General features: G+C 40.7%; 1 protein-coding gene across 1 annotated transcript in view; it reads left to right on the forward strand.

Moving 5' to 3' along the window:
* Nucleotides 1-14544, forward strand: part of skic3 (SKI3 subunit of superkiller complex) — a 183377-nt gene that overhangs the window by 90588 nt on the left and 78245 nt on the right. Inside the window, exons 19-25 of the mRNA XM_073066275.1 lie at nt 3621-3803; nt 5631-5775; nt 6923-7001; nt 11132-11193; nt 11422-11478; nt 11696-11764; nt 13244-13318. Of these exons, the coding sequence (XP_072922376.1) occupies nt 3621-3803; nt 5631-5775; nt 6923-7001; nt 11132-11193; nt 11422-11478; nt 11696-11764; nt 13244-13318 (670 nt within the window). The remainder of the gene's footprint in view (nt 1-3620; nt 3804-5630; nt 5776-6922; nt 7002-11131; nt 11194-11421; nt 11479-11695; nt 11765-13243; nt 13319-14544) is intronic.

Raw genomic sequence — 14544 nt, forward strand, 5'->3', positions numbered from 1 at the left:
TTACAATGGATCCAGGTCCTTGCTGAGGCAGGGGTTCAGTCTAGTCATGACCAACCTCTCAAACCATTTCATCACTGTCGATGTGAGTGGTACTGGGCAATAGTTGTTAAGGCAGCCCACATTATTCTCCTAAGGCACTGGTACAATTGTTGCTTTTTTGAAGCAAGTGGGAACTTCTGTCCATAGCAGTGAGAGGTTGAAAATGTCCTTGAATACTCCTGCTAGTTGGTTGGCACAGGTTTTCAGAGCCATGTCAGGTACTCCATTGGGACCTTCTGCCTTGCGAAGGTTCACTCTTTTTAAAGACAATCTAACATCGGCCTCTGAGATGGAGATCACAGGGTCATCAGGTGCAGCAGGTATCTTCACAGCTGTAGATGTGTTCTCCCCTTCAAAGTGTTCATAGAAGGCGTTGAGTTTATCTGGTATTGAAGCATCGCTGCCAGTCATACTATTGGGTTTCACTTTGTAGGAAGTGATATCTTGCAGTCCCTGCCAGAGTTGCCGTGCATCTGATATCGCTACCAACATCGTTCGAAATTGTCCCTTCGCCCTTGAAATAGCCCTCTGCAAATCATACCTGGATTTCTAGTACAGGCCTGGGTTGCTGGACTAGAATGCCACAGATCTAGCCTTCAGCAGATGACGTACCTCCTGGTTCATCCACGGCTTTTGGTTTGGGAATGTACAGTAAGTCTTTGTGGGCACACACTCATCCACACAGGTTTTAATGAAGTCGGTAACAACTGCAGCATATTCATCCAGGTTCAAAGATGAATCCCTGAATACGGTCTAGACCATCGATTCAAAGCTGTCCTGTGCTTCTCTTGTCCATTCGTTCTTGGTCTTCACTGCTGGTGCTGCAGTCTTCAGTCTCTGCCTATACTCAGGGAGTAGAAGTACAGCCAGGTGATCAGACTGCCCAAAGTGAGGGCGTTGAATAGCACGGTAGGCATTCTTGATGGTGGTGTAACAATGGTCCAGTATGGTGTTTCCTCTGGTATTGCAAGTGATCTGTTGATGGCAATTGCTCAGTGATTTTTTTTCAGACTAGCCTTGTTAAAATCTCCCAAAATGATGGTGAATGTGTTAGGGTGCGCTGTTTTGTGCATGTTGATCCCATTGCTCAGATCATCTAAAGTCTGATTAATATTGGCCTGAGGTGGAATGTAAACTGCTACCAGAATGACCCCAGAGAATTCCCGTGGTTTGTAAAAAGGCCGACACTTTACTGCTAGATATTCCAGGTCAGGTGAGCAAATTGGGACTGCACTGATATATTTGTGCACCAAGAAGAGTTGATCATGAGGCATACCCCTCCACCTCTGCTTTTGAGAGACTCTATCAATCTATCCTGACAGTGTATAGTAAACCTGTCGATCTGAATTGCTGCATCCGGTATGAAAAGGGTTAACCAGGATTCCGTGAAACAAAGGACACACACAGTCCTAATGTCCCTCTGATTTAGCACCCTGGTTCTGAGATCATCGATTTCATTCACCAGAGACCGCATGTTCGCCAATAAGATCATCGGTATAGGGAGTTTAAAACCCCATTTCCTTAAATGCACTTGCAATCATTATCTCCGCCCACGCTTTCTCCGACGTTTTCTCCGTGGACCCTTCCGACCACAGAATGTTGTTTCAATTGGTTTTAAGCAGTGATAGTTTGTTTAAACGCATTAAGACATCTTTGTTGACCTGTACTGACCTTGGAAGCAGTTGTGCTTTTTAGCTGTAACAGGCTGAAACGGGAATATTTAAATGTGTCCATTGAGAGTACTGCTGCTACTCGAGTCGCGCCTAGGCACCCCGGAGGAACTTCCCAATCATCCAACTTCCCAACTTATTTTTGCTACCTTATATGCCTTTTCATTAGATTTTATTCAGTCCTTAATTTCCCTTGTCAGCCACAGTTGCCTACACCTGCCATGTGCGAATTTCTCATTCTGTGGGACATATCTATCCTGTGCTTGTGAACTATTCCCCGAAACTTCAGCCATCTTCACTTTGTTGTCATCCCTGCCAGGAATCCTGAACAAGGATTCCCAAGACCCTCTTTGCCTCAGTCTTTTGTATTTCTCTCCATTTTGAAAACCCTTTCACTTCTTCTACCAAAGTGCATGACCATACACATTTCTGACACCGTATTCCATCTGCCATTTCTTTGCCCATTCTCCTAATCTGTCTAAGTTCTTCTGTGGCCTGTCTACTTCCTCAAAACCACCTGGCTCTTCACCCATTTTCATATCATATGCAAACTTTGCAACCAAGCCATCAATCCCATCATCCAAATCATTGACATATAATGTACAAAGAATCGGTCCCAACACAGACCCCTGTAAAACACCACTAGTCACCATCAGCCAACTGGAAATGCCTGCCTTTATTCACACTCTTTGCTACCTTCCAATCAGCTACTGCTTTATCCATGCTAGCGTCTTTCCTGAAAAGCAGCCTCATGTGTGGCACCTTGTCAAAGGACTTCTGAAAATCCAAGTACACAACATCAACCAATTCTCCTTTGTCTATCCTGCTTGTTAATATCTTCAAAGAATTCCAACTGATTTGCCATGTGAGATTTTCCTTTGACGACACCATGCTGACTACAGTCTATTTTGTCATGTGCCTCCAAGTACTGTGAGACCTCATCCTTAATAGTTGATTCCAATATCTTCCCAACCACTGAGGTCAGACTAACTGGCCTATGGTTTCCTTTCTTCTGCCTCTCTTCCTTCTTGATGAGTGCAGTAACACTTGAAATTTTCCAGTCGTTCTGGAACCATTCCAGAATCTAGTGATTCTTAAAAGATCATTACAACTGCCTCCCTGATCTCTTCAACCACCTCATTTAGAACTCTGGGGTGTACACCATCTGGTTCAGGTGACTTATTTAACTTCAGACCTTTCAGTTTCCCAAGAACCTTCAGTCTAGTTATAGTAACTTCACACACTTCATGCCCCCTGACACCTGAAACTTCTTTTTCTTTTGACACAAGAATGGAGGTGTTGTTGATTGTCTGGAGGGGTGTCAGAGGTTACAGCAGGACATTGTTAGGATGCTGAACTGAGCTGAGAAGTGGCAGGATGAGTTCAACAGCAGGGTCTCGGCCCAAAACGTCGACAGTGCTTCTTCCTATAGATGCTGCCTGGCCTGCTGCGTTCCACCAGCATTTTGTGTGTGTTGCTTGTATTTGTTTGAAATGGCTTTAACTATTTTTGAATTATGTATCACTTTTGTGATGCAAATTTGTCCCATTCATCCACGTTTATTCAATGTTGGACTCAAGCATCAGCCTAGATGCAAGAAAGACTTTTAATTACACTTGTCTTTTGTTCATTTACGGATCTTGCTGATTTAAAAGTGGTGCTATTTGAGTGGTGTGACATGCCATTTCATGGGCAAGTTGAGCATGAACTTGATGATTATGAACATGATAAAATTTAGGCTGAGGTAAGTGGAGGAATTTTTCAACCATGTAAGGATAAATCTGATTTGTACAACATTCAATTAATTTTGTAGTTATCGTAACTGATGCTAGCATTTGCTCCCGAATTATTTGCCTTAGTGTGACTGAAGAAAAGAAATGTCAGTTTCATTTTGTGTGTTGTGTATTGTAGAGCTGTGAGGTATCGACCTGATGTGTCTTGCCTATGGAAACTAATTGGAGACACGTGTACCACACTCCATGTCCTGTCAGCAGCAAAGCTTCATGTTCAAGTCCCTTTAGTTCTCTTTGGACAGGGTGAAATTTCTAATGTGCAAACATTAAACAAAAATGAAGTTCTTCACCTAGGAGGAAGGTAAATTATTTTCAATTTAAAAGTTGCAATTTTAATCTTCTGGAGATGGTTTATCAATTTTATAAGATTTTTTTTGCCCTTTTATGCTCTTGTGTATGTAAAGGGAAGATTTCCACACAGGCAATTTTCCTTGAGCGTACCCATACAAATTAAAAATGAAATCTTTAAACTGAAGAAAAGTATGTCATTTGAAAGCTAAGTTAATCACTTAATACCATGATGCTGGAAAGTTTGTGAACCCTGTGGAATTCTCTCTATTTCTGCATAAATATTACCTGAAATCTTATCAAAGCTAATGTAAAAGCAAAAGAGTGGGCATACAACAAAGCAAAAATTAGTGGGAAGAGAAAGGATTGGGAAGTTTTAAAAACCCTACAGAGTGCACCTGAAAGAATCGTTAGGAGGGAAAGGATGAAATATGAAAGCAAGCTAGCAAACAATATCAAAGTGGGTAGTAAAAGCTTTTTCAAGTATGTAAAAAAAAAAGTGATGAGAGTAGATATAGGACCACTAGAAACTAAGGCCAGAGAAATAATAATGGGGGACAAGGAGATGGCAGATGAACTAAATGAGTATTTTGCATCAGTCTTCACTGTGGAAGAGATTAGCAGTGTGCCAGATGTTTAAGGGTGTGAGGGAAGATAGTTGAGTCCAGTATTATTACAAGGGAGAAGGTGCTCAAAAAGTTAAAAGCATAGAACATATGAACGTAGAGCATAGAAGAATGAGAGGGGACTTGATAGAGATCTACAAGATTATGAGAGGCATAGATAGGGTGGGTAGTCAGTACCTGTTTCCCAGGGCACCAGTAGCAAACACCAGAGGGCATATTTACAAAATTAAGGGAGGTAAGTTTAGGGGAGACATCAGGGGTAAGTTTTCTACACAGGGGGTTGTGAGTGCCTGGAATGACTTGCCAGGGATGGTGGTGGAGGCTAAAACATTAGGGGTATTTAAGAACCTCTTGGACAGGCACATGGATGAAAGAAAAATGGAGGGTTATGGGGTAGTGTGGGTTTAGTACTTTTTTTTAAGGATTATATGGGTCGGCACAACATGGAGAGCTGAAGGGCCTGTACTGTGCTGTAGTGTTCTATGGTTCTACAAGAGTAAATCAACAACAGAATGGTTTAATAAGAAGAAAATTCGTGTTTTGGGATCAGCGATTCAAAGTCCTGACTTTAATCCTATAGAAATGTTGTGGAGGACCTGAAGCAAGCTGTTCATGCAAGGAAACCAACCAACATCCGAGTTGTAAGGAGGAATGGCCTAAAATTTCTCCAAGCCAATGTGCAGAACTGATCAACGCTACTGGAAACGTTTGGTTGAAGTTATTGCTGTACAAGGAGTCACACCAGTTACTGAAAACAAAGGTTCACATACTTTTTCCAAAAAAATGAATGTCATCTTGGATAATTTTTCCCAATAATAAATAAAAAAGTATGGTTTTTTTGTTATTTATTGGGTTCTCTTTATCATGTTTTAGGACTTAAGTGAAGATCTGATCACGTTTTAGGGTATATTTATGCAGAAACAGTGAAAATTCTACAGGATTCACATACATCTGTAAATCTAATGTGATTTAAGTTCCTGTGTGTTGAGGTTGCTAATCTTCTGAGTGCTAAATTTCAAACTTTAAATTAATTTAGCTTGAATTTCATGTAATCCAAAATCATGAATGAAAATTGGTTATGTTGCAAAGCTACATTTTGATCTTTTCAACTGCAGTTTAAATTGTGAATCAAAATTACAATTTTATATTTTCAATTGTATTTATTGTACAACAAAGTAGTCACTTTTAAGAAATGGAACTCTATTGTTTCTTAGGTGCTATGTGCGAGCCCTTACGTTGAACTCTACATGTGCCAGTGTGTGGTGTGACCTTGGTGTGAATTATTACCGACAGGCACAATACCTAGCCAGTATAGGAGAAGAAAATACAGTGCATGAGTTGCTGGAAAAATCACTACAGGTAAAAAAAAGAAATCTGAAACAATAATTAGAAGTTAAATTTTTAATATAATAGTCCAGATTGTAAAATAAAAATGTGTTGCAACAGATTGACTTTTCTGATACTGTTTCTTTGCAAGAATCTAATCGTGAAGTGTGATTTTTGTTTTACTTTACTGCCAGCAATCGTTCAGTTTTTGTCTACACGATGTATATAGCTTCCTGCTTTGAACTATATACACAATAAAAACGTGCTCTTCAATGTATTACCTTATTAATTATCACCCAATTCCCAGAAACATGGTTATGTATTTCCCCCTCCCAAAAACTATTCATAATTTTTATTTAAAGATATTACACAGAATAGGCCCTTCTGGCTCTCCAAGTTGTGGCACCAGTAACCCCCTGATTTACCCCCAACCTAATCACAGGATAATTTACAATGACCTCAGTAGGAATAAGACTTCATTGGTCAATCAGAAGACACTTCAATTTAATTTGCATGACAAAAGAATTTCTGAATAAACTTCATTTTAATTTTTTCTCTGTTATAATCACAACTATTTAAAATGTCTTATATTAATTTGGATTTTGTGGCTGGCTTCTCTGCTAATTTACACCAAATGAATCCTTAATCTTGCCAAAATTAAATCAGAAATACTAAAATTTGTAGAATTATAAAAAATTCAGATTTGTGTATCTATGATATTTAACAAAAAAAAGCTGTGAGCAGAAATACTATATGCTCAAGCATCTGCAATCATTAAGCAGTACATTTGCCTAAAGTAGATTTGACTGACAAAACTGGCCAGGTTTCAGATTGGAAAGAAGAATTTAATATGTGTATTCTTAGCTGGAGCTGAAGGCCAGTTTTATGAAAATTTTCTTCATTTGGTTTGGACATAATTGCATTTTTTTTTTACTAAATATTGCCTTAATATCACTGAGTCCCCAAACTATTCTATTTATTTTTATTAATGAATACATCATCAAATAGGCTCCAATTGATTTATGCAACTTCTTTATTCACCCCATCTCATCCAAATTTTTCCCCATTTGTGAGAGGCCCTCAGGAAAATCAGTAAATAAAATTTGCTCCTTGATATTACCTGACTTCACCTAATTTTAAAACATTTCCAATAACAAAACTTTTTTAAAATATTCAACAGTGCCTTAAAAAGTCTGTGATGATGAACAGCAAAAGTCATCAATACTGGAATGCACTTGGAGTTGTTGCCAGTCACAAAGGTACTGTCAGATAGAGTTTTATTGTTATCAATCTTATATTGCCTCATGTGCAGCTTAATCCTTGTATGCAGGCTGATCCTCATCACTCTAATAGTGCAAGTTTCAATCACAAACTCCAACGTGGCTGAACTTGGAAAGCAAATGGTCATAGAACATGGAAAAGGCTCTTTGGTCCACCAAGCTCACTTTGATTCTCAACCACCGATTTGTGTGCAGTTCTGCTTAGCTACCTACATGAATGACATCAATGAGATTGAAAGAATATAGTTAAAATTTACAAGGATTTTGCCAGAACATGAGGACTGAAAAATAAAGGGAGATTTGATCAAATCAGAATCAGGTTTATTATCACCGGCATGTGATGTGAAATATGTTAACTTAGCAACAGAAAAATATAAATAAATAAAATAAAAATAATAATAATAAAATTGAACAAGTAAATTAATTATGTATACAGTCGGCCCTCCTTATCCACGGATTCCGCATGCGCAAATTCAACTAACCAATTCAACCAATTCAATCGCGAAAACCAAGTGCTCTTCCAGCACTTGTTGTTCGAGCACATACAGGCTTTTATTTCTTGTCATTATTCCCTAAACAATGCAGTATAACAACCATTTTACATAGCATTTACATTGTATTAGGTATTATAAATAATCTAGAGATGATTTAAAGTATACGGGAGGATGTGCGTGGGTTATCGTGCATCGGGATCGGAAAAAATCGGAAGTTCTCTTACTAAGTAAGTCGGAACAGGTACATCCGGTATTATTTAGTGTCAGTTAGTCTAACGTTTATCTTAGTATATAGTATATAATTTACCTTTCTATGCATATAAAACACTTGAGAACGTATGTTTCAGCACCGGGCTCAGGAACGGAAGTTCTCGGGACTCGGGACAGACTGCTTTCGAGTGCGCTCTCCATCGTGCCGGGTTAATGTGGAGGATCAAAAATTCAAAACCCCAAAACCCAATAATTAAACCACTGCGTTGCTTAGTAATAATTGTAGCTTTCATCGGCGCAGAGCCTTTCTCACTTTATCCTTTAAAATTGTTCCGATTGTTGACCGACGTAGCCTAACGCTTTTCCAATTTCCAAAGGCGTTTCACCTCTTTCCGCTCACTTTATTATTTCCACTTTATTTTCAATCGTGATCGTGATTATTTTCGTGAACAGAAACACTGTGCATTCAGAGCTCTGGCGCCGGGTCCTAATGTCCACCGCACTGAGACAGGTTAAATAAGGTCTGGGGTTCCGCTGGGTCCTAAGATCCACCGCAATGAGACAGGTTAAATAAGGTCTGGGGTTCCGCTGGGTCCTGAGGTCCGCCGGATTGAGACAGGTTGAATGAGGGGCTTGAGCATTCGTGAATTTTGGTATCCACGAGGGTTCCTGGAATCAATCCCCTGCGGATAAGGAGGGTCGACTGTATTGAATAGATTTTTAAAAAATGGAAAAACAGAAATACTGTATGTTTTTTAAAAAGTGAGGAAGTGTCCAAAGATTCAATGTCCATTTAGGAATCAGATGGCAGAGGGGAAGAAGCTGTTCCTCAATCGCTGAGTGTGTGCCTTCAGGCTTCTGTATCTCTTACCTGATGGTAACAGTGAGAAAAGGGCATGCCCTGGGTGCTGGAGGTCCTTAATAATGGACGCTGCCTTTCTGAGACACCGCTCCCTAAAGATGTCCTGGGTACCTTGTAGGCGAGTACCCAAGATGGAGCTGACCAGGTTTACAACCTTCTGCAGCTCCTTTCGGTCCTCTGCAGTAGCCTTTCCATACCAGACAGTGAGGCAGCCTGTCAGAAGGCTCTCCACAGTACAACTATAGAATTTTTGAGCGTATTTGTTGATATGCCAAATTCCTTTAAACTCCTAATAAAGTATAACTGCTGTCTTGTTTTCTTTATAACTACATCGATATGTTGGGAGCAAGTTAGATGCTCGGAGATCTTGACACGGAGGATCTTGAAACTGCTCATTCTCTCCACTTCTGATCCCTCTATGAGGATTGGCATGTGTTCCTTCGTCTTACCCTTCTGGAAATCCACAGTCAGCTCTTTCGTCTTACTGACGTTGAATGCCAGGTTGTTGCTGCGACACCACTCCACTAGTGGCAATCTCACTCCTGTATGCCCTCTTGTCACCACCTGAGATTCTACCAACAATGGTTGTATCATCAGCAAATTCATAGATGGTATTTGAGCTATGCCTAGCCACATGTCATGTGTATATGGAGAGTAGAGCAGTGGGCTAAGCACACACCCCTGAGGTGTGCCAATGTTGATGGTCAGTGAGGAGGAGATGATATCACCAAATATTTATACAAATTTATGATGGGTATTGATAGAGTAAATGCAAGCAAGCTTTTTCCCCTTGAGGTTTGGTGAACCTGGAACTAGAAGTCATCGGTCAAGGGTGAAAGGGTCAACATTTGTATTCTGAACATCCTTATTAAATCTCATTTAATTTTCTTAATATTGAACAGAACACTAATCAGTCTTCATTAACAAAATTTGACTCCATGTTATAGTGGTAAATCTCATATAATAATGGAGAGGTGTAGCACATGTAACACTTACCCAACAGGCTGGTATATGTCTAGGGGAAAAGGAGATCCAGCCACACACCAACCCCACCTCCCGTACACGCAGGTGCTGTGAGAATCGAGTTTATGCCTCGCGCCCGCCCGCAGTATCAAACCCACAACAAATACCGTTATGAAATACACTTTAAAGAATTTACTAAAATTAGAAGAGTATTAGGCAATACAATATATATGCAAGGGAAAAAAACAAAAGGCGCCAACTTATCAAAGTTCAGTCAGTTTAGTGCACATCGTTGGAGCTCAACCATTGAACCATCCGACCCCTCGTCGCTTGCCTCCGACCTCCACGTCTTCGCACCTAGGACCCCCCGGTGGTCTTCCGAGCAGTGCAGCGCACGTCCACCTTCCTCGGCGTCTTCCTCCCGACTCCTCACCAAAAACCCGCGAAAACCCCTCCCCCAAGTTGCCAGCCTCACAAGACAAAATAACATTCCCCATTGGTTAACAAAGGAATACAATCCCCATATCAGCAAGTATAAAGCAAAACAACTGCGAGAGAAACACTTATCAGACAAAGAAGCATTCCTACTCTTAACAAACCAAAAAAACCCATTTTGAGTAACATACACAGGACATTATACACATAGAAAAGGACTTTGAGACCCATTTGCACACATTCTATTTTAATCCCATATTCCCCAGATTCTATCACATATCTACACACCCAGTTTGATTTACAGTGGGTATTTAGCCCACCACTGTGTTAGATTGTACTATGAATGGTAGGACACAAGGGAGAGAGCTAAAAAGACAATGAAAGCATGTGTCACAGGTAGATAGGATAGTGAGAAACACATTGAACTCTGGCTTTTATCACTCAGGGAGCTGAGAAAAGAAGTTGGGACGTTATGTTCCTGTTGTTTACATTGTTAGTAAGGCTGCAGGATGTACACTTCTGGTCACCCTTTATAAGAAAGATGTGGTTAAATTCAAAAGGGTTTGTGAGGATGTTGCTAAGACGGGAGAACCGGGAATATAGGGAGAGGTGCTTTGGTTTCCTCCGACAGTCCAAAGACGAACCGGTTGGTAGGTTAATTGGTCATTGTAAATTGGGCAGGGATCTGCCCAGTAAATTGATAGAGGAAGGGCATGGAGGGATATGGACTGAACATAGGAAATTGGAACATGGTTGTCATGGACTGGTTGGGTGACAGGGCATCTATCCATACTGTATTGCTCTTGTGACTTTACAAATCTACACAATTTTCAGATGTGGGGGGAAGGTTTCCCTAAGGAAACCCATGGAGTCACAGGGAGCGTGTGAAACTTCCACACACAGTACCTGAAAGGCTGGATTGAACCTGGGTTTCTGGCACTTCCCCTGTTAGAGGATCTGTGCACATATACACCCAGCTCCAGGATTTAACCAATATTGTCTCTCTTTTTTACCAATGCACATCATTTCACACATATCTGTATCAAATTTCAGTTACTGCTTGTCTGTTTATTTACCCAACCTGTATATATCTATATCAGGTTGAATATTCACAGATCTAAATTAATTTTCTTGGTGTGATACAGGTATTGAAAATTATGCTCTCGCACAGCATGCATTTATTAAATCTGTTCAGGTTGAACAAAATGTAAGTAAATTCATTATTTCTCTTTCATATTTAACAGCAAATACATTTTACTATTTGTCTTTAATTTGCATTCACTGTTGCTAAAATAAAGTGGTTTTCAAAATGATATGAAGAGTTATCATAAGTTAAAATATGCAATTTTGAATTAAGAGTAATTGCAAATCTTTTAAAAAGTACAAGGATGATGTTTACACCTTGATCTTTAAATGTTATGATCTCTTGTATTAGAATGTGGTGGCATGGACCAACCTGGGGGCAACTTATCTGAAGAATGAAAACATTGAGGTAAGTATTGAGAATGTGAGTTATTCAACTACAATATAACTGAAACTCATGATTATTTAGTAGTTCTATACTCATTTAAGGTCTGTTAATTTTATCCCTCAGGTACAGAAATCACTGTTACAAAGCCCTCTAGAAGTACAATAGTTTATGTGTGATTTTAAAGACTGCCGTTTTTGATGTTATCACCATATTTGTTTCTCATGTGCTTCCGTTCCAGCTTGCCCATGAAGCCTTTAAAGTAGCCCAGTCTTTGGAACCCTCATATGTTATGTGCTGGATTGGACAGGTATTTACAGTTTTTGCAAAATCTCATTCATTATAATATTTCTCTATTTTCTTGCAAATATTAATACTGGTGTGCCTGGTATAAGCTTAAAAATTATACGGAGGACATTCAGGGAACTAAAGATTCACCTATTTTATTGAAAAATATATTTTGACATTTTTCCACATTCTGTTGTTAAGTTTTGCAACATTCTGAAAGGATTTTGGAACAAAATAATGCAGCATATTAGCAATAAAAGTCATAAGGCCTTGGTTGTTTGAGGTCAACCATAGATGTAGTGTTCTACCTGAGAATGTTATATGCAGGCCAGGGCAGTGTGATATAGAGAGCAAGCCATTGCCCGTGTAGCAGTCATGTAGCTGTCTTTTAAAATTATTATTTATTGTATTGTACTCCTGCCGCAAAGACAACAAATTTCACAACGTATGCCCGTGATATTAAACCTGATTATGACTCGGAGGCTGCCTCTCTCCACACAGCTGATGAATCCAAAGGAACAACGGAGACCAATACAGTTTGGCACCAGCAGTGACACTGGAGTTGCCATCAGTGTTGAACTCAATGTAACACCTCCTGAGGAGCTCCAGCTCCAGATTCAGATTTTACTCTCAAAGCCTTCCTCATGAGTGGGTACAGTTGCAAAGTAGCAGAGGTTTGAAATTCAGAGAACTGCAGCTGAGAACTCCATCTGCCTGAAGTAAGCAGTGTTAAGGCCAATGTCACTTATTCTGTCAGTAGAAATGGTTCTGCTGGGCTCAGTAGCTAAGCCACACATGAAGGTCAGGAGCTGGCCTTGGTTGTCAGAGGCTACTTGAGACACACAACTGAGAGCATTTAATAGTGGAAGCTTATCCCCAATCATTCCTGCCCCCCAATTATAACAACCTTAATGAAAAACTACAACGCGAGGAAATCTGCAGGTGCTGGAAATTCAAGCAACACACACAAAATGCTGGTGGAACGCAGCAGGCCAGGCAGCATCTGTAGGGAGAAGCGCTGTCGACGTTTCGGGCCGAGACCCTTCGTCAGGACGAACTGAAAGAAAAGATAGTAAGAGATTTGAAAGTAGGAGGGTAAAGTCTCTTACTATCTTTTCTTTCAGTTAGTCCTGACGAAGTGTCTCGGCCCGAAACGTCGACAGCGCTTCTCCCTACAGATGCTGCCTGGCCTGCTGCGTTCCACCAGCATTTTGTGTGTGTCGTTAAGGAAAAACTATATTGCTGTGATCCTTTGATACAATAATGACCCATTTATATAGTAACTTCATGTGGGGCAAAAGCGTTCTATACTTCTGATGGCTTTTTCTTTAATTTTGATGTATTATTGCTTTTCCTATTTGAATTAAGACTACATGCTGTTTAATTGTCAATATCATTGTTTCATTCTCAGTGCTTCTATACAAATATTGATCTTTTCCACTTCCATTGACAAATTATTTTCTAATGGCAGTTGTAATTTTTGGTTACGTATTTTTTGCAGGCACTTATAGCAGAAGCTGTCGGCAGCTATGAGACAATGGACTTGTTCAGACATACGACTGAGCTTGGTGTCAATGTAAGTATTCTAATATATTGTTCGTACTGGATTAATTTTAATCAAATCTAAACTATGGTACGATTAAATCAAATTGATTACTATCAACAGTACTAAGATGTGGGAATTTTTGGTGTTTTAGTTTGCTGTCCAAGTAATATCTGAATGTGCCTGGTATCCCTTCTTCATGTGAAACAGTAGTTAAAGATCCAATTGATGTTGCTGCCCTGCCATTGACTTCAAAGCCAGCATTTGCCTCGTTTAAACATCATGAAGTGGCTGTTTTAGAATACATCATTCTCCACTCTCATCACTGATGACAACCCTCCCACATGGTCTTCACTCTCCTCACTGATGACATGGTTCCCTCTCCCCTCACTGACGACATGGTCCCCGCTCTCCTGACTGACGACATGGTCTTCACTCTCCTCACTGACGACATGGTTCCTGCTCTCCTCACTGCCGACATGGTCCCCGCTCTCCTCACTGACGACATGGTCTTCACTCTCCTGACTGACGACATGGTCCCCGCTCTCTTCACTGACGACATGGTTCTTCACTCTCCTCACTGACGACATGGTTCTTCACTCTCCTCACTGACGACATGGTCCCCGCTCTCTTCACTGACGACATGGTTCTTCACTCTCCTCACTGACAACATGGTTCTTCACTCTCCTCACTGACGACATGGTCCCCGCTCTCTTCACTGACGACATGGTTTTTCACTCTCTTCACTGACGACATGGTCTTCACTCTCCTCACTGACGACATGGTTCACACTCTCCTCACTGACGACATGGTCCCCGCTCTCTTCACTGACGACATGGTTCTTCACTCTCCTCACTGACGACATGGTTCTTCACTCTCCTGACTGACGACATGGTCTTCACTCTCCTCACTGACGACATGGTTCCTACTCTCCTCACTGACGACATGTTCTTCATTCTCCTCACTGACGACATGGTCTTCACTCTCCTCACTGACGACATGGTCTTCACTCTCCTGACTGACGACATGGTCTTCACTCTCCTCACTGACGACATGGATCCCACTCTCCTCATTGACGACATGTTCTTCACTCTCCTCACTGACGACATGGTCCCCGCTCTCCTCACTGACGACATGGCCTTCACTCTCCTCACTGACGACATGGTCTTCACTCTCCTCACTGATGACATGGTCTTCACTCTCCTTACTGACGACATGGTTCCCACTCTCCTCACTGACGACATGGTCTTCACTCTCCT

Source organism: Hemitrygon akajei, chromosome 2, assembly GCF_048418815.1.
Source record: "Hemitrygon akajei chromosome 2, sHemAka1.3, whole genome shotgun sequence".
NCBI classification, from domain to species: domain Eukaryota; kingdom Metazoa; phylum Chordata; class Chondrichthyes; order Myliobatiformes; family Dasyatidae; genus Hemitrygon; species Hemitrygon akajei.